Genomic DNA, 25,940 nt, shown 5'->3' with positions numbered 1-25,940 from the left:
ACAATTCCAGGCCTGCTTCCTTTCACATGTGGCCCACATCTGGTTTCCAGGGAACACTCGAGCATCCTTTGCCCCACCAAACTCTGGGAGAGCCGGCCAGCCCCGGTAAACCCCTCTCTTCCTTTGGTTCATTGACAACCAGTCCTGATGTGTCTCAAGCAACAACCAGGTACCAGACCACAGGACCTCAAAGTCAGTATCTCCCACCTTGGACCCATGTAGGCAGGTTTAGAGGCAGGTTTAGGTGTTCTCAGGGCACACCAACAACTTTATAAAAGTATGTCTTCACAAATCCTTTCCAATCTCCACACACTCTGACCCTTTATTGCCTTGGCATGGGTAAGAATTTTAAGAGTTGTCAAACTTGTTTTTAATGATCTCCTTTGAAGACTGGTATCTTGTTCTGGCATACCTCTTCGGAAAATCACAGCTTGAATCTTGGCACCTCTGTTAAAACTTCTGATGTAATAGTTTGTTAAAAGTATTTCATAATCAATCATTTACCATTGAAATTTCTATCATTTAAAAACTGAAAATAAAATAGTTTCCCCATATACCTGACATATAGTCAATTAAATTTTCTGTTGGAGTTTCCTTCATTTAAATTTTTTTAAGCTCTACAACTTCAACTAGATATGTTTCTCTCTTGGTGTGTGCTAATTATTCATTTTTTTAGTATGGTTACATAATTATCCAAGTATTATGCTCATCACTCTGTCTTTAACCTTTCTCTCATTTTGAAAAGTTTATTTTCGTATATGTTTTCCTATAACATCAAATCCATTTTTGGCCTCTCCTTTCTTTCATTAATCAGTGTTTAATTATTGTTGTACAATAATATGTTCTACTACCTGGTAAGGCTGGGGCCTTCCTGTAACTCTTCTTTTTGAGATTACCTTATGTTGAGTTCTGAATTATCATCAGATAGAGGTTTTGACTCAATGACATTAAACTCATTAAACTTAGGAATAATTTATAATTTAGGAATAATTATCATAGTAATAGCAAATTAAAACAAACATTAATAATGTTTACAATGGACCAAGCATTGTTCTATGTGCTTTTCAAATATTAACTCATTTAATTCTCAAAACAACTTTGGTCTATTTAATTATTGGCCCTACTTCTTCAACTCTCCCTGTATCCACAGCTTTGTCATGGCCTAATCCTGGGAAGGGTGTATTTTCTACCCCTTGACTCTGGGCTTGGTCATAAGATTTGCATTGGCCAATGGCACATGAGGAGATAAGCTGAGTGTTGGTATGTGCTTGCTTGGCTGGGCTTGCTCTCTGTGCTTCAGCCATTGCCATGAGAAGAACCTGCGTCTATCCCACTGAACGCAGGAGGAGATGGGAAACACTTGGAGCAGAACTGGTCCAGCAGATGCACAGATCTGTAAGACTAAATTATTGTTGTTTTTAGCCATTGAGTTTTGGAGTGGTTTGTTAAGCAGCTGTTTGGCAACAGCTAAGTAATATGCCACACTATCCAATAGGTACTATTACTATCCCCATTTTACAAATGAGAAAAATGAGGCAAAGAGAAGATAAGTAACTTATTAGCTGGCAAATGGGCAGAATGGCTCTAGATGCATGGTTTTAACTATCTTTACAATATTTGGTCATTCGTTTTGAAGAAAGTTTATTCAAAACCATTTATTCAAATTTTTTCATCTTCCAATATAAATATATACTTTTCTTTGTAAGGACTCCACACGTCTCATCTAGTTTATTCTAACATTTATATTATTTGATGATTATCAGGGTTTTTCTTTATAGATTTTGGACTAAAACCTTGTTTTATTTTTCAACCTACTTTGTTATCAATACTTCAAAACTTTAGAGCTTTATCATTGTCAATGTTAGTAAACACAGATGAGAAATAAGCTTTACTAAGCTATTTGCAGAGAACTTATCCCAATGAACTAACACCTACTGTGTTCTTTATCTCACTGTCCTCTTTACTCTTGACTCTATTGACCTCTCCCACTTCCTGGTGTGCTGGTTCTCTGGTTCTTGGCTATTTGATATACTATTCTCTTTGATATCCTTCTCTTGCTCCCCACTTTGTTATAAAATAATAACACTTACTGGTATAAGTAAAGGTATGGTTGTGAAGAGCACTGAGACAGTTCATGAAAAACCGCTTCATCAAGTGCTGGCACCATGCCATTATTAAGTAATGTTCAATAAATATTGCCCCCTTTGCCGTTATATTTCTCTTGCTACTTCTTAGTCTCCTTGTGGGCCCCATTTCATCTTCCCTATCCTTAAATAGTTCTGTCCTAGGCCCTTTCTCACTCCCATTTTCCACCTTTCCCTGGGAAATTTTACCCACTCTAGGTGTGGATGAAATTTTCTGTTCTACCCTATTCCCTGAGGTCCAGACCCATATATCCACCTAACTACTGCACTCCTTCATTGAGATGCCTCACAGACCTCAAATTCAACAACACTAAAGTAATTATTTGCTGTCTACTCCCCAAACCTGCTAGTTCTATCATGACTCCTACCATTATAAATGGTACCACCATTCATTCAATTTCTCCAAGCCAGAAACTAGGTATAATCATTCATTCCTCCCTCATTCTTTTTTCTCCAGTCATTAACTTCTATTGATTTTACTACTGAATATCTTATAAATTTCATACAATTTTTATTCTTTGATTCAATTGATTCTTATATTCTTAAATTCATATGATTGTTATAGATTCATAAAGTCCATAATCAGTAATATGCTACTTCCTGGATATCTGATCAAGCACTTACTCTTACTGGTTAGCCTTGACTTTGGATTTCACATCTGTCTAGCCCCATTGAGACCTGACACTAGACCACTTCAATATCAGGAGGTCAGCACCCGACACCTTTGGTCCATGCCACAGGGATAGTAACAGGAATTTTACCCAAAGACATCCATGGAGGAGCTGGATTCCAAACTTAGCTCTTCCTGCTGGTCTTCCCTTTGAGTGTTTCTGAATCCACCAATGCCTGCACAGACTGCTGTCCCATGTAATCACCCCCTTAGACTTTAATACCTCTCCCTTCTTTTCTAGATCCTGGTGGTTTAGCCATATCCCAACTGTACTTCTTCCTGCCATCTTACAGGAACTAGGTGCTCAGTCCTCAGATGTGCTGACTCCAGACTTATCCGCCTATTTTTCAGCTGTGTTTCCCATATTATATTTGGTAGATGGCACCAACCTTATCCATTAAGCAATCCCATTAAAACTTCTTGATGCTTTAGGTTCTAAATCAGTGGTGCTCAAAACTCAATACACATGAGAATCACCCGGAAAGTTTTTTCTAATATAGATATTTTCAGACTTTGGATATTTTGATTTAGGTTTTGGGTGGAGCTGGGAATTTCCTTTTTAAAAAAATCACTAAAGGATTCTATTGAGCAGCCAGGCTTAGGAATTGATACTCTAAACAGAAAATGGCTATGTAAATGATATAGAATTTTATTTACAATTTAATCAATAAAAACAGATTTTAAAATTATAGAAATTACCATGCTTTCCCATAATAAACATTTTGTTTAAAAGTCTGCTTTCACATAAAAATGTTTATAGAATGGAAGAAAGATCTCTTCTTTGAGAGTTCAGATTTTCTGAGTTTCTGATGTCAAAAACCTTGCTACTTTTGGGTAGCTACAGTTTTACACAGTTGAAACTTTGGTGTCTCATCTTTTCTTTATAAATTATTACAGCTTATTTCAACAGAGACTTTCCAAAAAAAGGGAAGTGATCTCAATTACTAAACCAGGCATTTAACCATCCTACTTGGTCTTATTCAGCGAGCTGTTGTTTCTTGTGACAATGGCTCAAAGTAGCCTTAGATCCATAGCCTAAAAAAGAGTTAATAATGATTAGTAAGGAGTTTATTATATGGAATTCATATGAAGATGACTATATTAGGACAAACATGTTTTAGACAATTTGTGTATGAACTTAAACTTAGTAATAGCCTTCATTTTTAAGAACTTAATATACTTATAAACCCAAACAAGCAGCAATTAAGATTTTAAATCTTTTAATAGTCTGTAGATCCCTAGATTGACCATTTTGACATTTTTTTAAAGCTGCATTTAAAAATTAGCTGTATCTTTTAAGCATCTGAGTACGTGTTTAGTCGAAAATAAATAACCTACAGAAGAAAAGGAAACAGTGTAGCAGGCATGCTATCCTACTAGGCAAAAAAAAACAAAAAACAAAACTTGTTTAGCTGTATGCAATTTGTAAGCTAGGGCAATTCTGTCCATGCGTACTATGCTACAGGAAATGTCATCTTTATGGTGAGGCTTAACATAACTGTTTCAAAGAAATTCTGTGCAACTACACATTTTACTGCTCATCTGTGATTTTTCTTAGCTTCTCCATTTACTGATAGGCTCCTCATATCCACTCCTTCATTCCACCCTCCACCCCTAGCCATCTACTACCCTTGGTCTGTCCCCTGAGGAGCCCCAGGCCACACTGTGGTGCCTTATTCTGATCTCCCCTCTCTAGTAGTGACCATCCTGCCAACTTACCCTACTCATTTTTTTCCTTTAACATTATCCAATCAAAGGAGGTCCTATCTTGTGTCCCTTATTCCTTTGTCCCTTGTGTTCCTCTTAGTTGATTACTTACTTCTTTCTAAACTTTCAATGAATGCCCATCTCCCATCAGATGGCATAGCCATAGTGTAGTTCTTTATCCTAAAAAATATATTGCTGTAGAAATTTTACACATTGTGGCAGTTGTGTAAGTCTAGTCTTTACTCCCTCAAATCTCTCCCTAAAACTGTTCTGTGATTTCTTATACTTTTCATCATGTCTTGCTCTAAAACAAAAAACTTCAATAGACTTAGTACTCTCAGGGTAAAACTACAACTCTTCAAATTTTTATGGACTGAAGCAATTCATTTGTAGCTTCTATGTCTACAAATCCCAGAAATAACCCATATAAGATTTAGTAGAATATTTTATCATATTATGTCCTGTTTAAAGGACCTCATCACTCCTAATGCCCTCAGAATCAAGCTCCATCCCTTCATAGCTTTTCAAAGTCCTTCAATATCTGGTGTCACTTGAACATTCTAACATTATTTCCCAAACTCTCCCAGTCCAACTGTGTCTCAGCCAGTTGGTATTCTCTTTTCTTTTATCTGAAATGTCCTTCCTTTAACGTCTTCTCCACCTTTCCAAATTTCCATCATACTTTAAGGCATAGCTTCAATCCCGTCTCCTAATTAAGCTTTACCTGAATAATTGGTTCACATTAATTTCACCTCTAAGCAATTCTGCTTTTCTCATCTTTTTAACTGAATCAAATAGTACCTTTAATTTTTATATTATCATTCCATAACTAGAGGAGTGTATTTGCAATGTGACCACATCCAAGCCAAAATAAACCTAAGATGTGATTCCACAAGGGAACCTGATGCCTGAACACCAAAATGCCAGCTCAGGAAAGAACCATAAGTTATTGAGGGTCTTTAACTTGGGATTTCATGAGGATGTTAAAACTATTGCTTAGAGTGCATGAAACCAATCCTATAATTAGAAATGCAAAGTCTATGTATTTGAAATATCAGTATAGGTACAATAAAGCATAGGCCATTCAACAGCCTCTGATTTCATTCTCAAGTCTTCCTTATGTATGTGGAAATAATCTTTACCTATTTCCTACTGTGGGTGGGGCACTCAGCTGATGGATTTTCCCCTTTGAGTCCCATCTCATTTGGTCTACCATGGCATGACCATTCTTGTTTCTTGGCTCTTATTACTAACTGTAAGTAGTTCTTAGTCTCCTTTAGTGTTACTCCAGAAATGGCTTTTTTAGGGCTGAGTTCTGCCTTTCCATCCTGCGTGTGGATAGTCTGCATGCCTTGTGTGGGGATTAGAATTCTCTGACTCTGGCAGCTGTGTTCTTTCTGTGCTGTATGGCTGGAAAACATCTTAAAGCCACTTGTGGGAAGAACAGCTTTTGAAAAATATGGGTTTTAAAGTCAGACAGATTTCTAAGTCTGAATTTCCTGCAAAAGAGTATAATAAACAATATAACATCTCCCTCAGTTTTAAGGTCACTTCCTTGTACCACCTTACCCACTAACCACACTAAGTCAGCTTACTTTGTTTTAAAATGTCTTTGAATTTTGTTCCTTCTCTTTTGAATACTTATCTGAATACTTATACAGAATACCACAGAATAGTAGGTATTAGAGTTTAGGAATGATTATAGTTTATCAGTATATTTCTTCCCTACCACAATGTAAGTTCCACTAGAGCAGAGGCTATACCTGACGTAGTTCACAATTATATTTCCAGCCTCTGGCACTGGCCCAGCTCCTCAAATATTTGTTGAATGGGTGGATATCTTATAAGGTTGGTGGAGAAGGAAGGGAGGTAAAGTGTATAAAACACTGTATAAATACTTACAGATATGTGTGTGTGTGTTTATCAGTACACAGAGTGTTATGGTTAGCACATGGTAAGTATTTGGTAAATGTTAACGTTTATTTTTTTACTCTTGCTTGAAATCTGAACTGAAAATGGCCCTCTTTCTTGTATAGCAACATGGACACTTCTTGTATTATGTCATTGACCTTCCCCAACTAAAAGTAGCTGGATTGATCTGAATGTTTATTTGCATCTTTTCTACTCAAGCACCTGGCTAGACCCACAGAGCTGGGAGCATTACCTCACAGTGCTTTCAATCTCCCAATACTCAGTTCACTCATTACACATTTGGTGATTTAACTCACAGAATTGCCAAGATCACATTTCCAAGCAGGTCTTCTAAAACTGCCCACCTCTCCACAAACTAACCAGAATGGCCTCAGGGAAGAGAACAGACTAGTAGAAGGCTACACATGTTAGCAAAAATAACTGCATAGTGCACACTGCAAGTTTCAAAGGTGTTAAATTTCCATTTGACTAACGTTTTGCTTAGAAACTTAACAGGAACTTTAGCAACAGGACAGAATATAACATTGTAAATCAACTATACGTCAATAAAATAAGTAGATAAATAAAAATAAGTAAATGGCTAAATGAAACTTAGATTTATACCTAGGCAATTGGGAGAATCTGACATTTTATGTGCCAGCACATAGTAGGTGCTCAATAAATAAGTACTGAATGAATTTGGGGAGTGGGGAAAGCATGTCTCAGTGGCTCTTGGCATTAATTGCTTCCCCCTACAGATACTATAAATCCCATTCCTGTCTTTGAGCAGGGATTTAAAAACAGGACTCTAGTAAAAGCAGGCATATCTTCACAATCAGGACAAGCTTTTGCTTTACTCCACATAGTTATAAAAAAAGGGGGGTGGGGACAAAGTTCCCCGAATTTCTAGATGGGAAATGGTGGTTTCTGTACTGCAGGAGTGCAGACCGGCCTCGTGGTTCCTGAGGGTGAAATGTGTAACTCCTCTTCCTCCCCATGTTCTTGGCTGGAGACACGCTATGGGTAAGTTTGTGGAAATGTAAGGAGAAGGCGATTTCAGTATCTTCGTGTAGAGAGACGCTAATGAGGAAGTCAGACTGTAAAGGCCAGCAACAGGGAAAGGGAATTCAACTTCACTTGTAGTCGAGACTGTTAAAAAAAAAAAAAAAAGGAGGCGGGAATAAAAAGTAGGAAAAATTGGGGGGAGGAGAGAGAGACTAGAAAAGGAAAACCAGAAGAGGAAGGAAGGAGTGTTATCTACGGAATTTGTTGTTTCTCCCGCTCTTCCTCTCTCACTCCCTCCAGAAGCTAGAAAAAGTTTGCATGCACAGCATTCGGAATGGGAGAGCGGGCTCTTGATTTGCAGACCCGTGAGGAGAAGCGCCCACTTCACCCTTGCCCGTTCCCGCCGCCGTTTTCCCCCTCTCCGGAGGATGGAGGGCAGTCCTCGAGACCCAGGGAAGCGGTAGCCCAGGCGGAGCCCCCTGGATCCAGCAGGGCTCAAGCAGCGGGCAGCTCTCTCTCCAGCAAAACCTCCCCTCCCTGCTCCCTCCTCCTCCCGAAAAGGAAAAAGATCGAACCTCTAAACCGGCTTTACCCCTCCCCCTCTTCCTGGGGGAGCTAAAGCAGAGAGCACCGTTCTGTGATTCACTGGAGAGAAAAGAGGGTGGAGGCAGCAAAGAACTCCGAGTGCCAAAACTAAGTAAGTTTTCTGACAAAACGCACGCAGCTTGCGGCGCCTCTGCCGGGCCACCAACCCCGCGGAGACCAAGTGGGCTTGGCGTGGAGCGTGCACGGGGTCAGGGACCCACTTCGGTCCCCGTGCGCTCCAGCAGCGGAGAGAAGGAACCGCTGCTCGAAGTTCCTGCGGAGAAGAGGTGGTCAGCGGTGGAGGGAGATCAGTAAAGAAAGCGGACTGTTTTTGTCATTTCGCCGCCTGGTGAGTGTCGGGGAGATTGGGAAACGCCTCGGAGAAGACCGAGAGAAATAGCTCTGGAAAAGTGGAGAGAGTGATTTGGAGGCCGGTTCACTGCATGCTGCTTGTTATCTGCATGGGTTAGAGCTCTTTTTCGGCGGTTCCACTTCCCAGGTCTTTCCAGGTGACGGGACTGCCGGACCTACGGTCGACCTCGCAACCATCGGTGCGCGCGCCTTCCGGAGAACGTCACTCCTCCGCCTCGAGGGCGAAAAGTTCTGGCCACGAAAAGTTCCTGCCCAAGGTGATTATCAATTCCTTACTTGATTTTTTTTTTTTTTTCTCTTGAGAACCTTTGGGTGGAGGCATTAACTTTTTGTGTGGAAGCTACTTTGGGGAGCGAGGAGGAGAAAGTGCGATTTGATGGAGAAAAGCGACTCCTTGTTCTCCCACACGTCCCATCCCCTAAGCCACCACGTGTAGAAGATTAAAGTTGTTGGACGTGTTGACAGCTGAGAGGAGCACGGACTTCCTTCCAGGTGGAGACCCTCCACCTCCACCGCCTGTTGGTTCTACCCCTCCTGCGTGCATGTGTGCGCCAGCGGCGGCGCGCGGTGCGTTGTTCTGCCTTGGAGTTTCAGCTGGGACCAGAGTGAATGGCCCCCAGGGGCTGCGCGGGACCTCCGCCTCCGCCACTTCCTTCGCAGGCCTGGGTCTGGCCCGGAAAGATGCTAGCCATGGGGGCGCTGGCAGGCTTCTGGGTCCTCAGCCTCCTCACCTACGGTTACCTGTCCTGGGGCCAGGGCTTGGAGGAGGAAGAGGAAGGGGCTTTGCGACCTCAAACTGGAGAGAGACCGGAGCCCAGCATAACTACCATCTCCCAGCCCCATCTCATTTTCATCCTAGCGGATGATCAGGGATTTAGAGATGTGGGTTACCACGGATCGGAGATAAAGACTCCCACTCTTGACAAGCTTGCAGCCGAAGGAGTTAAACTGGAGAACTACTATGTCCAGCCTATTTGCACACCGTCCAGGAGTCAGTTTATTACTGGAAAGTAAGTGTTACTGCTTCATATATTTATTCCTTGGAGATATATTAAGCACTTAATTATGATCCAGCTCCTAACTTACTGGAGTTGCAGAAGATATGGGGAGCTAAATGTATGAATGAGTGAATGAATGAATGGATCAAATGCATTTAGTTGTGGTGGGAATTAAAATGGATGTCCTCTTGATGATCTTGAAAGTCTCATCACTAGTTTAGTCTCATTTTCCTTACTCTCAGAGCCTGCTGTGAAGGGCCTTCAGAGTTTTAAAATGAGATCAGAACTTGTAAACTCCCACCTACCAACCAGAGGTCTCCAGAAGTGTTCTCCTTTTCTAAATCTATTTTGGCTTTTGAGCATGTTCAGATTTTGTTTCAGGTGTCACAATAGAATTCACAGTCACCATCATTGATAAGAAAAACAGACCAAATTTTTTCTGGACTCTTGGTTTATTCTTTTTTTTTTTTAAATAAATTTATTTATTTTTGGCTGCGTTGGGTCTTTGTTGCTGTGCACGGGCTTTCTGTAGTTGCAGCGAGCAGGGGCTACTCTTGGTTGCGGCGCATGGGCTTCTCATTGGGGTGGCTTCTCTTGTTGCAGAGCATGGGCTCTAGGCGCACGGGCTTCATTAGTTGTGGCACACGGGCTCAGTAGTTGTGGCTTGCAGGCTCTAGAGCGCAGGCTCAGTAGTTGTGGCGCATGGGCTTAGTTGCTCTGGGGCATGTGGATCTTCCCGGGCCAGGGCTCGAACACGTGTCCCCTGCATTGGTAGGCGGATTCTTAACCACTGTGCCACCAGGGAAGTCCCTCTTGGTTTATTCTTAAATCTAGGACTGAATAATCAAAGCCACAGGTAATCACAGAGAGAAGAGGGGCCAAAGAAACGTATGGAAGGCAGTGTAAAATCTGACCAGTGCACATGTGACTCTATTTGGGTCTTTGATAAGTAATTTTCTCTCACAAGATCACTAAGGAAGGCAATGTGTAATTACCAGGGTAGTTCTCAAAATGGGAGAAGATAACAGTTGTAAATGCTCAGCATGAGTTAAACTTCATCTGAAGTTTTCTGCTGCTCACACATCTGGGAATTTTCTGATAAAGAAAAAGCAGATTATTAGGATGCTTAAGTAAGTGTTTTTAGTATTATCGTTGCTTTGCTAAACAGCTAAATATTCTACTTAGGGTGTTCACTCATTTTCATATTTTTACTCTATCCTGTCAGAATGTAGGTTACTATAACTGATTTGCATGTCCAAATTCAGCCTGTGGAACTGAGATAAACTAGGAGACGCAGAGGTCCAGCTGCCACTGGACAGAGGTAGAAGAAAAGCCTTAGTGGTTTCAGTGTATAAGTCTTGTGATTTCAGTTCCAGGGGACCCTTGCTTCAGTGAAGTTGTTCTTGGAATTGGATCCTATAAGAGTAGCCAGTATCCATTGGAAAAATAAAGACGATTTTGTAGGAATCTCTGTCTTGCAGAGACTTTTGCTTAATACACGATTTCTACTGCTTAGCAAACTGTCACAAGTTAGCATCACTGCCAGAAAAGAAAAAAAAAAACAGTCCTTTTCTCTCTTCAGTGGGAGAGTAAAGAAGACTCACTGTACTTCAGAGTCATTTTAAAGGTTAATTGTGGCATCAGAAAGTCAAGGGCATTTGGTATTTATAAAGGAGAAGATTGTTGGCTGGAAAATAACAAGTCCATTTGATGGCCTGTGGGTCAAGTTCTTCATGTCTAATCCAAACACTCTTATATTTGGTTTATGAAATAAATGAGTCATAAAGGCTCCCTGAACCTCTTAACCTAAATTTATAGAATTTAGATTTATTCAGATAGCCAAGAGTAATTGAAAAACATATAACTATATTGTATGAATTTATCTTTCACAATAGAACATTTAAGACTTTTCACTAAAGAAGTTCTTCTTTAGTTCCTAAACATTATCTTGCACTGATAAAATATCTAGGTTTTATCCTTTAATCTTTATGTTAATACATGAAGCAGACATGAGGGTGGAAATAAATCCTCAGTTTTCTTTGCTGTCAAAGGTTGACTCTCCTGTCTTTTCAATGCAAACATCTCATGAGAAGATTTATTCTCCTTATTAAAATTTTCTGTTCAGTGTAATAAGTTGTGTAACTGTTTTATAGACAAAAATTTCAAATAACTACTGTGATTTGACTTAAATTTCTGTTTGAATTAAACAGTTGAAGACATTTGCACTTTCAGTTCTCCTTTTAGACAAATTGCTGGAACCTTCCTTAAATGAACACAGATGTAAGAAAGAAAGTGGTTATGGAAGCCTAGTTCTGGGTCTAATATTCATAATGCAAGCCCAGATAATGTGGTCATTTGTCCTCTCCATGAGTACATATCTATGATTTCTGGATCCTCTAAAGTTAAAAAAAAGCAATAAAAATGTAAATGGACTGAATTATATTAAGGGAAAGAATAGGTTATGTGGAATATGATAGAATTCAAATATCTTCACATTTATAAAGAAAGAGTTTTAAGTGATTGAAGCTGGAACTACTTTTGATACTATTAACAAAACAATCCTCCCTTTATATTTTGCTGGAGTCAAAATGTAAGAATCTATTCCCTTATACTGCACAAATCTATAATAAATTCCAGATTCTTTAATAATTTATGTCATATCAGTCTGGCAATATTGAACATAAGCCAGCCTGTCAATAAGCATTCATTGTGTGCAGATCCCTATATCGGAACTGTGAGGAACAAATAAGTAAGCCCTAATCTCTGGACAGTGATTCTCAAATTTGTGCAGAGAGAATGAGCCAAATGGTAGTAGCTAAAGTGCAGATTTCCAGGCCCAACCAATGACTCAGCTTCAGTGGTCTGGGGGTGAGCTCAGAAATCAATAGTAATTTAACAAACGCATCAGGTTATTCTAATAATGGTACTAATATAAATTGAGTGTTAGTATTAAATGCTAGCATCTACTGAGCAGTTCCTGTGTTCCAAGATAATGCATTTTTATCTCATTTAATCTTTACAACAATTCTGTGAGGTAGTTACTATTGTTATCCCCATGTTAAATAGTTGTGGCAGTAGATTCCAAGAGAGGTAGTGATGCAGAAGTTCTGTACACTGGACTTTGAGAAACAACACTGTAGGTGTTCACAGTTAGACTGGTAATATAAAGTTCGATTGAGAAAGCAGCTGCCTACATTTGGTTTATTTCAAAGTAATTTTTTCACCTTTTTTTAAAAATAGTTTTTCAAATAAAGACATGTAGACATGACATCATTTCTTCTTAAAAGAGAATATAGTGAAGGCCTCAGAAAGAGAATTATGAGTTTTGCAAAATTTAGATGTGTTTCATGCAGACTTTAGAGTTGGAAAGATTGGCAGTCTGAGCTGAATTCATGTCTTGGGCAATAATTTTGTGTTTTTACTATTTTGTTATTCATTTTTCCCGCTTGAAATACCATGATGATCATTTTTAACAAATGCAAAGGTAACTCAAATAATGTGTATTTGTAATAGGATATTTGATAAATTAATTTCTTTTTACAAACAGCCCCTGCCCCTTACCAAGGGTAATCACGCTCCCAGTTTCTAACACCTTAGATTAATTTTGCCTGTTTTCAAACTTCATATAAATGGAATTGTAGAGAAGGTATTTTTTCATGTCTGGCTTCTTTCTCTTAACACTATGTTTGTAAAATTTATCCATGTTGTTGCCTGTAGATATAATTCATTTATTCCAATTACTGAATAGTGTTCTTTTATATAAATATACTGTAATTTATTCATCCATTCTGTTGAATGACATGGGTTGTTTCCAGTGTTGGACCATTATTAATAGTGCTGCCGTAAACATATTTGCAAATGATTTTTGGTGAATACAGGTGTACGTTTCTCTTGGGTATCTATCAAAAAGTGGGATTACTGGATTATTGGGATGTGTATGTTCAGTTTTTGTAGATACTGTCCAGCAGTTACCCAAAGTGGTTCCACCACTGTACACTCTCATTACCAATGTGTGGAAAGTTCTATTTGCTTCACATCATTGCTAACATTTGGCATTGTCTTTTTCATTTTAGTCATTCTGGTTGTTATGCACTGGTATACCATTATGGTTTGTTTTGTGTTTCCCTGGTTACTAAAGAAATTGATCATCTTTTCATATTTTTGTGGATTATTTGGATATCTCCTTGTATCCAATTTTTTTTGCCTATTTTTCATCAGATGCTGGCTTTTCCTTATTGATTTGTGGCAGTTATTTTTATATTCTATTCCTTTGTCAGATATTTGTATTGCAAATGACTTCTCCCATTCTGCGGCTTGCTTTGTCACTCTCTTAAAAAAGTTTTTTGATGAACAGAGGGTTTTAATTTTATTGTAGGCTTATTTATAATCTTTTTCTTTATGTCCTATTTGAGATATCTTTGACTAAATCATGATCATGACAGTGGTCTTTTTTTAAGTTTTATAGCTTTATTTTTCTATTTACATCTATAATTCATCTGGAATTAATTTCTAATGTGGTATAAGTTAGGATTCAAGCATATTTTTTCCATATGTAAATCCATTTGATCCACACTATTTATTAAAAATGTCATACTTTCTCTACCTCACTACAGTGTCATCTTTTTCATAAATCAGATAAATGTACATGTTTGGGTCTGTTTCTGGACTGTATTCTGCACCATTAGTCTCTTTGTCTATTCTTGTGCCAATCCTACATTCTCTTAACTACTATAGCTCTATAATAAATATTGATATCTGGAATGTAAGTCCTTTTACTTGTTCTTCTTCCAAAATGCTTTAGCTATTCTTTACCAGTTCACTCACTTTAATATGAAAGAAGGGAGGGTATGGATGTACAGATTCAAAGAGATTGAAAGATTTGGTTTTGAAGAATATGACGTAGTTCTCTTCTGAATTATTCTACTTTCTAAGTGAAATAACAAATGAGGTCATTAGATGAGAATGAGGATCTTAAGGTTTAAAGACAGAGATAGAAAATATTCTAGGAAAGGGAGAAACTGAAATAAGTAGGGCAGTGCTGTAAAAATATTGGGCAAAAATGAGAGTCCATCTGAGATTTGTGGTCATAAATTTAAACAGAGACCAGTCATCGCTTGTTTTTCTCACGCCATGTTCAGGTACTTGTGTGCAGAAGAAGCACTGTTGAAGAGGTGTATTTAACTAGATTTGGACCTTTGCCAAATGAATAGAGTGAGATTGTGGACTCTAAACTTGGCAAGAAAAAGGGGAAAACTATAAGGGGTTTATGTTCTCTAAAAAAGTGCCAGGGTCAATGGATTGACTGTCTGACTAGGGTTGAAGTGAGGATACCACAGTATACTTGGAAAGCTGAAAAGATAGATAATGGTAGTTGGAGAAATGCATGCTTGGAATCAAAATTTCATAAGTAGTGCAGTTTTTAGAAGTGATAGGGGAATGGTGCTAAAGTGAGATGGAGGAAAACATCTTTGGAAGTGAGGAAGGCAAGGTATTAGAAGGGCAGGAAGTTGGATGGATCACTTGGGTGGATATTTAAACCATTAAGAATAATGGGAGAAATTGTATTAAAGTGCACAGTGAGCCCGTTGCTGGAATCATCTGTGACTGAGCGGTGGGAGGGCAGGGCCTGGAATTGGATAAAGGACTCTAACTGGAAAGATAGTGAGTCTCTAATCTGTTGCCTGACTTTTCAAAAAATTGCACCTTTAAAAAAGAAACAGGAGCCAAACTGTGTAGAAGTGCCAGTGAGGAACTAAGAGGATACCCAGTCCCTGCTTCAGACTCTTCGATAATTGGGGTATGGGTAGAAGACCAGCCCTAAGTTGAGAGAATAGCCAGCAATCAGCTAGAGCAAGAAGGTGGAAGAAATGTCCAGGAAAGAAATGAGATCATAGAGGATTTTGCTAATTACAGACTTTCAGTAACAGAATGCTCCTTGGAAGGAGTTAGGGAGTTAGAAGGGAAGAAGGATTTAATTACAGCAGAGAATGTACGGAGATATATAGAGATTAGAATCTGAATGAAAGTAGATACATTGGAAAGATTGGAGTTAGGATGAAGATTCAAATAAAAAGGACTGAAAAGTATGGTGGGATTTTTTCCAGATGATCTCTTAGGAAATGTTAAGTGTCAAGTTTTAATTATAGCTTCTTTCTAGAGATTGATTGAGCTGGGCCTCCTGCCTGTCCATAGCCAACCACTGCAGCCACACTGTGTACAGTCAGGCGCACAGTCAGGAGGTCTGGGGGTTTGGTGCAGGAAGACAAGATCTATGTAGGCCTCCTCTATGGACTGCAGTGGGCTGTAGAAGCAAAGGAATGTGTCTCCCAGTAGTTTATAAAGTATTCTTTTTAGATATGAAATTATCAATTAACAATTACCCTAGTGTTGAAAACCCTGAAAAAGTAATTGAATTCTTTCAGTCACTTTCACAGGAGAAAGATTCAAGGAAGCAAAGGGGAGTAGGGTTTGATCATTCCAATTCATAGGCATGTGATACATTCAGAAATATTCCCCCCCCACCCCACTTAGATCATAAACATCAAGGGTCATGCATGCTTCCTCTTCCATCCACTTGTTATCCAAGGCCTAGTTTTAAGTAGTGTTCTACCCCCTAAGAGTACACAATAAAGATCAGTTACTAAGAGTTCACTTATTACATTCATAAATATTTAGTTAATACATAAATATTTAGAAAAATGTTTATGGTTACAAGTTTGGAAGAAACAGGAGTTTTTCCCAAGCCTCACTTTGGCTTTAGAAAATGAATGTAAGAGCAAACGGAGAGGGTGGCTTTAAAACCTCACATATCCATTTCAAAGACAGTGGCTCAATAGACAACACCATTCAACAAATAGCTGCCTTTTCCTATTTGAACATATGGATTTTTCTGACAGTAGAATCATGGTCAAGTAAGCTATTGGCACACGCTTATGATCAAAGTCCCTACTTTTAAATGAGTCTTTTTAAAAAGACACCCTTTGAAGTGAATCCCTATTCAGGTAATTCTGGTGAGTTTCCTGAATAGCTGTCCTGAAAGGTGGAAATATATCCAGGTGCCGAGGGTTCGGATCATTTTGTTTCATCCGTATGACCTCTCCCAGAGATCAAAGAAGGGAGGAGCAAAAAGGCTTGGAACCCCTTCTTCTAATAGGAGCTCAGCATGAAAACGTCTTTTATTTCAAAGTTTAGTTTCATTCGGACTTTTTCCTATAGCAGTATTATGGAATTAGTTTTTATGTAATCTTTTCCCGTACTTTACTTTGATATAATTAGAGTGTGTTGCAATGTTCTTTTCTCATTCCAGATATTAAATATTCCCAGGAGTGTAACTTCATTGAGACACTCATTTCCCTGTGTGCTGTATTGCAAAAAAACACTTTTTGTGTCTTCTCCTTTACTCCCTCTGTCTTCTAATTCACCCAACACATTGGCTGTGCTCAAACATGACTATCACTACATCACCACCCTCGGCAAACTAGGGAATTCCTACTTCCCACTGACTACCACAGAATGGGGAAAGAAAGTGATTTTTAGTGAGGGCCTTCTTGTGCCAGTTGCTTTTCAAACATCCTGATATTTGATCTTCACATCCACCCTGAAGGTAAAATATTTTTATTATTTCAAAAAATATGTATCAAATATTTAACAAATGTCCTCATTTTATGGATGATATATGAATGTTTTAGAGAAATTATACAAGTTGTGGGTGGTCATACGGCTTCTAAGCAGCAGAACCTATATTGGAACCTAAACTCGTGTGGCTTCAACAAAACCCTTGTTGTTTTCATCACCCCATTCCATCTGCCATGAAATTTGTAAGCACCTTAGTCCTGTCTTCAAAAAAAATTTTAGCCTTATCTTTCTCTGTCTTCAAACTCTCTACTCCAGAGAAAAGAATGATTCACTGTTTCTCGAGCACATCTTATACTTGACTTTCTCCCTCCTTCTGCACATACCGTTTCCACTCCTTGGAATTCACACCCTATCTCACTTGGCCCAAATGCCAGCCACTCATTAAGTCATTAGGTCATTAAGACTCAACTAAAATACCACCTTCCCTATACAGGTTTCCATGATTCCTCAGCCAGAAATACTTATTCCAATGATGACCTTACATAATTATTTCTATTACTGTCATATTAGGCATGATTTTCCACCTCGTTCACACGCTGGCCCCCTGAGTAGCAAGACTGATTTATTACCTCCATAAATCGCGCAGCAACCAATCTAGTGCTTTGTACTAATAGGCACACAGAATACATGTAAGGAATGAATGAATGAACGAAAAGATGAATAAACAATCATTTAAATATTTCTGTCTGGAAGGCAATGTGACAGAGCAGAAATGACATAAAATATATAGTGAGGAAATCTGAATTACAGTACTGATTCAGCAAATTTCTATGACCCTTGAATGAGTAATTTAATCTTTCGGAGACTCCATGTTTTCATCTGTAGGGTAGGAATAATGATAATCTCAAAGGTTATAGCACTTGAGATAACATATATGAAAATAGTTTGAAAACTTTTAAGTATTATATAGTTTTTAAGTAAACATTCTTCTACGTTTAGAGCTACAGCTCCATATGTTTAATCACATACTAACTTTAAAAGAACTGACTACTTGTTCTTTTTAAAAGCTGTGGGTGTACTCATATCTCTTTTCCAGTTTCAATCTGTAAGTACAAAAAGTTAAATTCCATGTTTCAATTTTAATATATTTTATCCACCAGGATTTCTCATATATTTTTGTTCTGAAATGTCCAGGAAAGTGATTAGGGGTATATTTTTTAAGTTTCTACACTTGGAGATTGTGTGTGTTGTTGCTGGTTGTCAGCTTGGCATGCTGCTGTCGTCATGCTTGGCCGAATCTGCTGGAAGCCTGCTGAGGCTGTGACAAGCAAAAGTAGATGTATGTTTAAACAGTGACATTAAGAGTACCACACTAAATGAGAAGAATTAAAAATTGGGTAATGGAAAGGCCAGTGATTAATTACTTCAAATTCCTTCAATCAACAATCATTTTACAACATTTTCTTGAATATCATTACTACATCTTATTCAGCTTTGAATGCTAGCTCACCCCAGGGACTACCACTCAGTAGGTGTGCATTAAAGAGTTTTAAAATAAGACATTGTTCTAGGCTTCATGGTGATTGAAATTTCACGTGCTTTATGATCACTATTTCATTAACTTCCTAAATGATTATATTGCCTGCAGCATTTGAATCCACACTCCACCCTAAGACCTGAGTGAAATCTCTGCGACACAGTCAAAATCATGCCACTCCCTGCTTAAAAATCTTTTAGAAACTGCCACTACCTGTAGGCTAAAGCCCAGTTCCTAAGCATTCCATATAAGGACCTTCAAAATCTGGCCTCTGACAAGATTCGGGTACAATCTCCCAACACTTTTCCATTTATACCCTCTTTGGATTATCACTGCCAGGGCACTTGTACTTTCCCACAAGGGCTATGCCCCTTAACCCCCCTGTTCCCTTCTAAGCAGAATTCCCTTTGCTAGAATGTTCTTCATTCTCCTCTGGGAAAACGCCATTGCATCCTTCCAGACCCTCTATGTCCCTCATCTCCCCTCCAATACTTCTCTGATCGTTTTACACCTTTATACACATTTTCTTGGGTATAATAAGATGTGGCAGCCAAAAAAGTGATAGAATTCTTAGAATTCAAAGGCATGTTGCACATGATTTTTTCCAACAAAGAACATTGTTGATCATTTTAAAGCAATAAATGGGACTCTTCTCTCCACTGACCAGACAGAATCAGTATCATGTATCCATCATATCACCGACACCAGTCTACTAACCACCTACACCTGGCAGGAGAAAAGCCAGAAAATAATTGCTAGGTCATTGTACCCTTGCTGAGGAGATGCATTGATACGCTTTCTCAATACTTGGTTGTTCTCCAGCTTGCTGGAGAGGGTAAGCAAACCAGATCTGGATGAGAAAAAGGCTGGGGAAACTAACAGGACCCTGTGAGAGTACTGGATTATTCCGTGCACAGTGTATATACAAGCTGGATAAGCATGGTTTGGCAATGTTCAGAGTCTGAGAAGGTCCAACCAATAGGTGGACACAGTAGCAGGAACCTGAGTGGCAAACAATACTCGATTAAATTAAATTCATGACCACAAATCCGAAATAGGCACACAAAAATGCCCCAGTGATCCCCTAACCTTCCTCTAGTATATGTCCAATTCTTCAGAACTACTATTTCAAGATTTCTCATCTCCTCAGATTGTCAATATCCCCTCATCAGCTCATTACTTTTCTTCACAATTCCATTGAGAGGAAAGAAGCAATAGTGAATTATCTCTTTCCTATCACCAGTATAAAATTTCCTGACCTATGGGCATCGACAGCCAGGTCTCTGCCTTCCTTCCTCCAGTAGGGCATTGAAGTGCTCGAACCTGTCAAAGACACGTGCCTCCCAGAGCTCCTTCTCCCCTCCTCACGCGCCTGAGTCCTACAGTTTTACCATTTCTCTCCTTCGTTATTAATTTTTATGTCTCTACAAAACCATTTCCATCAGCATGTAAATGAATTTAAGTTCCTTCTGTCTACAAACAAAAGCAAAGCAAAAAAGTTAATTGACCCAATTTCTCTGCTCTCCTACCTAGCAAAAATTCATGAGTTATCTATACTTGCGAGCTCTGCTCTAATTATTAATTTATACTATATTAGTCTATACTATAATTATCAATCTATACTATAATTTTGATAGTATAATCTTATACTATATTAATTGTATTATGTATGCCATAATATATACTAAACATATACTGTATTATAATATACTAAACATATATTATACTATATTATAATATAGTATATTATACTATAAATGTATACTATAAATGATCATTAATTTTAAGATTTTTAATAAATCTGTAATTTATTACAAATTTATAAAAAGATTGTGCCATATTCTTGAATCTGAAGAGCTCAAGAATTTTTTAATTGTTTTATTAGACTTAAAAATTATCTTTGAGATTGAACATCATGAGGTTAAAGGCAGTGTTATATCCTTTGAACACATCAGGTTCTTGCATAGATAAGGCCATAATAAATGTATAATAAATGTATGTAAACTGAGTAATTCATACTCATCAAATTAAAGTTTAATTTAGTTTAGATTTTTTAACACACTTAAAAATATAAGCTCAAATACTTGATATCAGTTTTTTCTTTGATCCTTGTTTGGTTGTCTTTGTAATGCTATAAAATTAATTTAATTGTACATTTTCTAGCTAAAGGATTTAGTTGAAGATAAAATATTGGGAGTGGAGATGTACCATTTATATGACACTTAAGGAATATATTTTGTATATTTATATTATTCTCTAATATATATTCTCTAATCTATCTATATATGTATTATGTATATATCTCTCAATATATTCTCTAAGCCTCATAACTTGGGGATAATTATTAATATCCACATTTTACATAAGAAGAAATCAAGCTCACAGAAGTAAAGTGTCTTGGCCAAAATCCCATAGTAAGTAATGAGACTAGAATTCCAACCCCCAAAACTGTGATTTTCCACTACATTACTCAGATGGTTGACAGGATGGGTTTGGTATAGCTGCACAGGTTATCTTTAGAGTAGAAATAAATGAATATCTTATTTAAGTAAAACAACAAAAAGCTAAATATAGTTATTCTAAGAACCAGAAACTCATTTCAAACTGGCTTTCCCATTCAATTTGGGAAAGCTGGACTCTGTTCTTGCTCTTCATTTGTTTCATATATAAATTAAGGATAATGTTATTAGTTTACCTTTTAGAATTTGTAAGAATACTTAAATTATTAATAAAATTATCAACCACCTGGAGAATTTGTTAAAGCATTTATTCCTCTGTGCTCTTCCCCAGAAATTTGTTTCAGAAGGTCTAGGGTGAGGCCTGAGACACCAGATCACTAACAAGCTGCTTGGTGATAGTGAAGTTGCTCGTCAGAAACCACAATGATTAACACTGCAATACAGTTTTAGCCTTTAATGTTCCAAGACTATTTATTACCATCTTTATCTCTCTTTTTTTCACCATTTATTTAACACCTACTCTATGCATATGACTATTTAATTAAGTACTATCCAAGCTGCAAGTGCAGTTGTGTTTTTCCTCCTATGTTCTACAATTGAAAGCTTGTTTCAGGTCTCAAAGATCTAACTTTTGAAGAGACACCTTCTCTATTAATGTATTTCTGCTCTCCCATAGAATGAACGATAAAAAGATTCCTATTTTGGGCAAAGCAGTTGGCTCAAGAGCAAAAAGCAACTGAATTTCTAAGGACTAAATCCTAAAATTAAAGGTGCTAGGAGATATAGACATTTTGGCACACTACTCTTTTCTTTTAGAACCTTTCTACTACAATGACAACTTGAAGAAAGTGGACGTTTATTTTGGGGTCTTGTTTAAATCAAACTATGGATTTGATCTGATTTGCATCAGTCTCCAGATGAATACATGTATATCCTAATTTTCTATAGTGTTGTACATAGTCTGAATTAGCTGAGGAATTCATTGTAATCATTTAAAAGAAAATTGGGCCATTTGGATCAGTATTCTGAGAATCGCTAGAATAATTTAATGATTTGTTTCCAACAATAGAACTTTTCAGGTCTGTTTTCTGATATGGCTCTGAATGATCTCAGATGTCAAAATAACAAAACAAAAAACATAAGTAATTTAGAGTTTTGTTGAGGCAAATGTTTATATCGTCACTTAATCCTCACCACAAATCTGTGAGGTAGGTGAATGATACTATTTCTCATTCTTGTAAAGGAGATTCCCAAAGTTAAATGCATATCCTTAGATGTTCTATAGGGAAGAAGCCTATGCATTGACTAATTTGTCAAACTCAGTGTAAGCCTTCATGAAGCTTCCCATTACCATTTAATGGTTCATGAGGTAATGACCCTTGATTTAATTGGGCTTCTTGTTTTTGTTTCCTTGAAATTCATTCATTATTCATTCATTCATTCAATACTGAGCACATACTCTGCCAGAAACTGTTCTAGGCACTGGGAAACATATCAGTTGACACAACCTCCAAAAATCCCTGTTCTCGTGGGATTTATTCTAGTGCAAGGAGACACAAATAAATAAAATATATAGTGTGCTAGAGGGCAATATGCCCTGAGAAGGAAAACATAGCAGGAAACAGGATGGGAATTAAGAGGTTAAGGGTTAAGGGTGAAGAGAGCAATATCATGGAGGTCAGGGAAGGCTTCACTAAGAAAGGAGGTGAAGGAGGGAGTCTCGTATGTCGCTGCTCCAGGCAGACAGTAACCACACAGGCCCTGTGACAGGGGCACCCCTGGTGTGCTCAAGTACCATCAAGAGGCCAGTCCAGCTAGGCTGGATCAGAGAGGGGGTAGGGGAGAGTAGGAGGAGGTGAGGTCAAGGCAGTTAAGGGAGCCAGATCCTGTAGTGCAATGAAGGCCAAGGCAGGGAATCTTGACTTCCACTCTGAGTGAAATGGGAGCCATTGGAAGGCTTGGAGCAGAGGGGTGACATGACCCAACTTTGGTGTTAACAGATTTGCTTTGGCAGATGTATTGAGGATAGATCCTGGAGGTAAGGTTTGCAGCAGGAAGACCTAGTAAAGAGACTATCGCACTAACCTGTGTGAGAAATGATGGGGTGTGGAGAGGAGTGACGGAGAGGGGTCAATTCTAAGTACATTCCACAGGTAGAGCAGACAGAATTTTTGGATGGACTACAAATGGGTTGGATGGTTGGAAAGAAAAACAGGAATCAAGTACAACTTCAAGGTCATTCATTCTGCTATTAGCAAAAAAAACAAAAAAAAATAAAAGTGCTCACTCAAACAGGTAAAGTTACTACTGATCACAAATTATAGGAACTTCTTTGACAATCACATTGTACACTTCAAAGCCCATCAGTGAAAAATAGCCTTTGCTTCTCCATTCTCCTTTGCCTGACTCCCTGAGGTTTGAAGTACTGCAGTAATATTTTTTTTCCATTATATATATAATATATATATATTTCATTTCACAGTATAGTTTGGGGAAAGAGTAGTAGTTGGGGGTCAGAAGATCTGCATTTGAGCATTTGATTCTGGCTCAGCCACTTACTAATATTTCAAAACAAAGACAAAGCAGCACAGGTAAATGTGGAGGAAGAGGCTTTTTAGGGCAAGGATGGCTGCCCATGGGCCCCAAGGCTGTCCCAGGATGGCATTGACTGGGTGAATTCACCATTCCCATCACTTTACCAGATTGGATTTACAGGCACAAACTCTGCACAGCCAGAGTTTCTTAGATGGTTGATGAAAAAAGAAACCAACAAGAAGAGCCAAAGTATGAACTCAACATTTCTCTCTATTTCCATCATGCTGAAAATGCTGCTCCTTCAGACAGATCAAATACCAAGTGTCTGCAAACAAACATGCACACACCTACACATATCTCCCTTTCTCTTGGATTAATGTCAATGCCAGAGTGTCTGGACAGTGCTTTGTGGTTGGCCCTGCACCTGTAATTTTAGAGTTATGATATTAAGGCTTTACTTCTTATATTACATTGTTTTTAATTTAAGGTACACCCATTTTGTTTCTCAGTTTAAAATGACTAAAAATAGAATATCTGCTTTTATTTTTAGAAAAACAGGCATTTTTTTAAAAAAACATCCCCCGTTGGTGATCTCTTCTTTTTGTTCTTCAAGTTAGTAAAGCACTTCCTAAATAGCTTATGAACCGCCCTGAATAAGTTGTATTACCGCTGTTGTTTTCTGGACCAAAGAGTCAGTCAACAGCTGTGCAGACCCTGAGAAAAGGTTTATTGAGAGGAATGTTTGTTTCCATTCATTCACCTTAGTTACCCACCTATTGAGATCAAAAGGTCCAACCTTGTCTGATGTAACAGCGAACCCACATTTTCCTTTTCTTGGATTTTAAGGACAAGCACTGCAAAAAATCTCTTACTGATGCAAAAGAAATTTTTCAATGATTTATTTCTTAAAGAATGCTGAATCTAAAAGAATCTTTTGCAATTTCAGATACCTCCTGTAAGTCTCTTAGTTTTAAATCTTTGTGTGAAACTGTAGTCAAGCCACATTCTCTTGTCACATGAGTGTTATTTCACTTCCCAAGTGCTGAAGGCCTTCCCCTGGTCTCCAAAGCAGGATTTTAGTATCACATCCCTGGCTGTCTACACAGGAACCACACTGCTGTCTCTTTCTCCATTACTTATTTTTGACCTCAAGGAGCTGGCCAGTTCACACATGTTTGTCTGCCATAGGTAAATTTGTTTATTTCTTTGTTGGACTTAAAACGTGTTCTGTGATTTACAAACTCTATTTTTTTTTTTTTTAACTGTGGAACTTTTTATTCAAGTGAATTTCTTTGATGGAATAGCCCAGTATACAAAACATATAAAGCAGAGCTGCTGGCAGGGGTTCCCACCCTCAACCCCTTCCTTCTAAGGTAGACTCAGGGACCCTCTGCCCAGTCTCCAGGGCTCCTGGGTCATTGTTTGAGATACTCAGGCCTATTTAATCTACTCTGGGAGTAATTTTCCAACATGTCAAGGAAGATGAATTACTGACTGAATGCTACAAATGAGTACCTTTTCAATAATCTCTCTCAAGAATATAGAATACAGGCATCAGTGTATAAAATGTAAAAATAATGACACAGAAGGAGCAGCAACAAAAAGCCACCAATCTCTTAAACACATTTCTTAAAGAAAATGCTTTGATTACAGCATATTTTTTTTTTTTACAAATTATGATGTTCGTTTTGATGCTTTTAAAGAATTGATAATAGCTTCTAAAGATGAGGCAATTCAGTAATAATCTTGAGGTATTGTAATACTACAGTGGAGGGGGCATGCAAGACTTTAACACACAAAGGAGGGGACATGGAGGTACGTGGGAAATAATAATGAAACCACAATGCTTATACAGTGGAAAAGGCTTTTCAGGTGTCAGACTTTCAAGGTTTCCTCTTGTCATCAAATACCATTTCAATATCCCAGTAGCGAGAAAAGAGTAGGAGGAAATTGCTATTCAATAACTAAGTTGTAGTTAACATGTTGTAGAACAGTTATTGGGAACTAACATTTAGAATTTGTTCTCCTTTGTAGACTTTATAAAATGCCTACTGTACTTCAAATGACTCATTATTATTTCTCTAATTCTACAGCAGGAGAATCAGTTGTTCAGATGAGAAATGAGAAGTTGATAAGTCATAATAGTAAGAGAGGAAAAGAGAACAAAAATTTAAGAGACAGTTAGTGATAGAATGGACATTGCTTAATACCTGAATGAACATAGCTTGAAGTAGAGGAGAAACTAGACGGTTTTCAGAAAAGTTCTATTCGGGTGATTGGTAGATCTTAGTAACATTAACCAAAATAGGCATTAATCAAAATTCAAAGTGGAGAATATTCTGACTTTAAGCCACGCTATTTGGCTTCATATTTGTACTCCATTTTTCAGAAACAAAATACTATTTGGTACTATGCAACCATATACAACATTCTGATGAAACA

At 38.0% G+C, this 25,940-nt stretch overlaps 1 protein-coding gene across 3 annotated transcripts in view; it reads left to right on the top strand.

Annotated features, from left to right (window-relative positions):
- The first annotated feature begins 7,729 nt into the window (after positions 1-7,729).
- ARSJ (arylsulfatase family member J) overlaps positions 7,730-25,940 on the top strand; it is a 74,430-nt gene continuing 56,219 nt past the window's right edge. Inside the window, exons 1-2 of one of the 3 annotated variants that reach the window (XM_036854045.1) lie at positions 7,730-8,371; positions 8,532-9,404. In XM_036854045.1, coding sequence (XP_036709940.1) covers positions 9,004-9,404 — 401 coding nt within the window. In that variant the 5' untranslated portion in view covers positions 7,730-8,371; positions 8,532-9,003. Of the gene's footprint in view, positions 9,405-25,940 lie in introns of all 3 variants that reach the window. The other 2 variants (XM_036854044.1, XR_005020106.1) reach the window with 2 other exon arrangements.

This window comes from Balaenoptera musculus, chromosome 5 (genome assembly GCF_009873245.2).
Source record: "Balaenoptera musculus isolate JJ_BM4_2016_0621 chromosome 5, mBalMus1.pri.v3, whole genome shotgun sequence".
Taxonomy (NCBI): Eukaryota; Metazoa; Chordata; class Mammalia; order Artiodactyla; family Balaenopteridae; genus Balaenoptera; species Balaenoptera musculus.
This window is presented reverse-complemented; position numbering and strand designations above follow the sequence as displayed.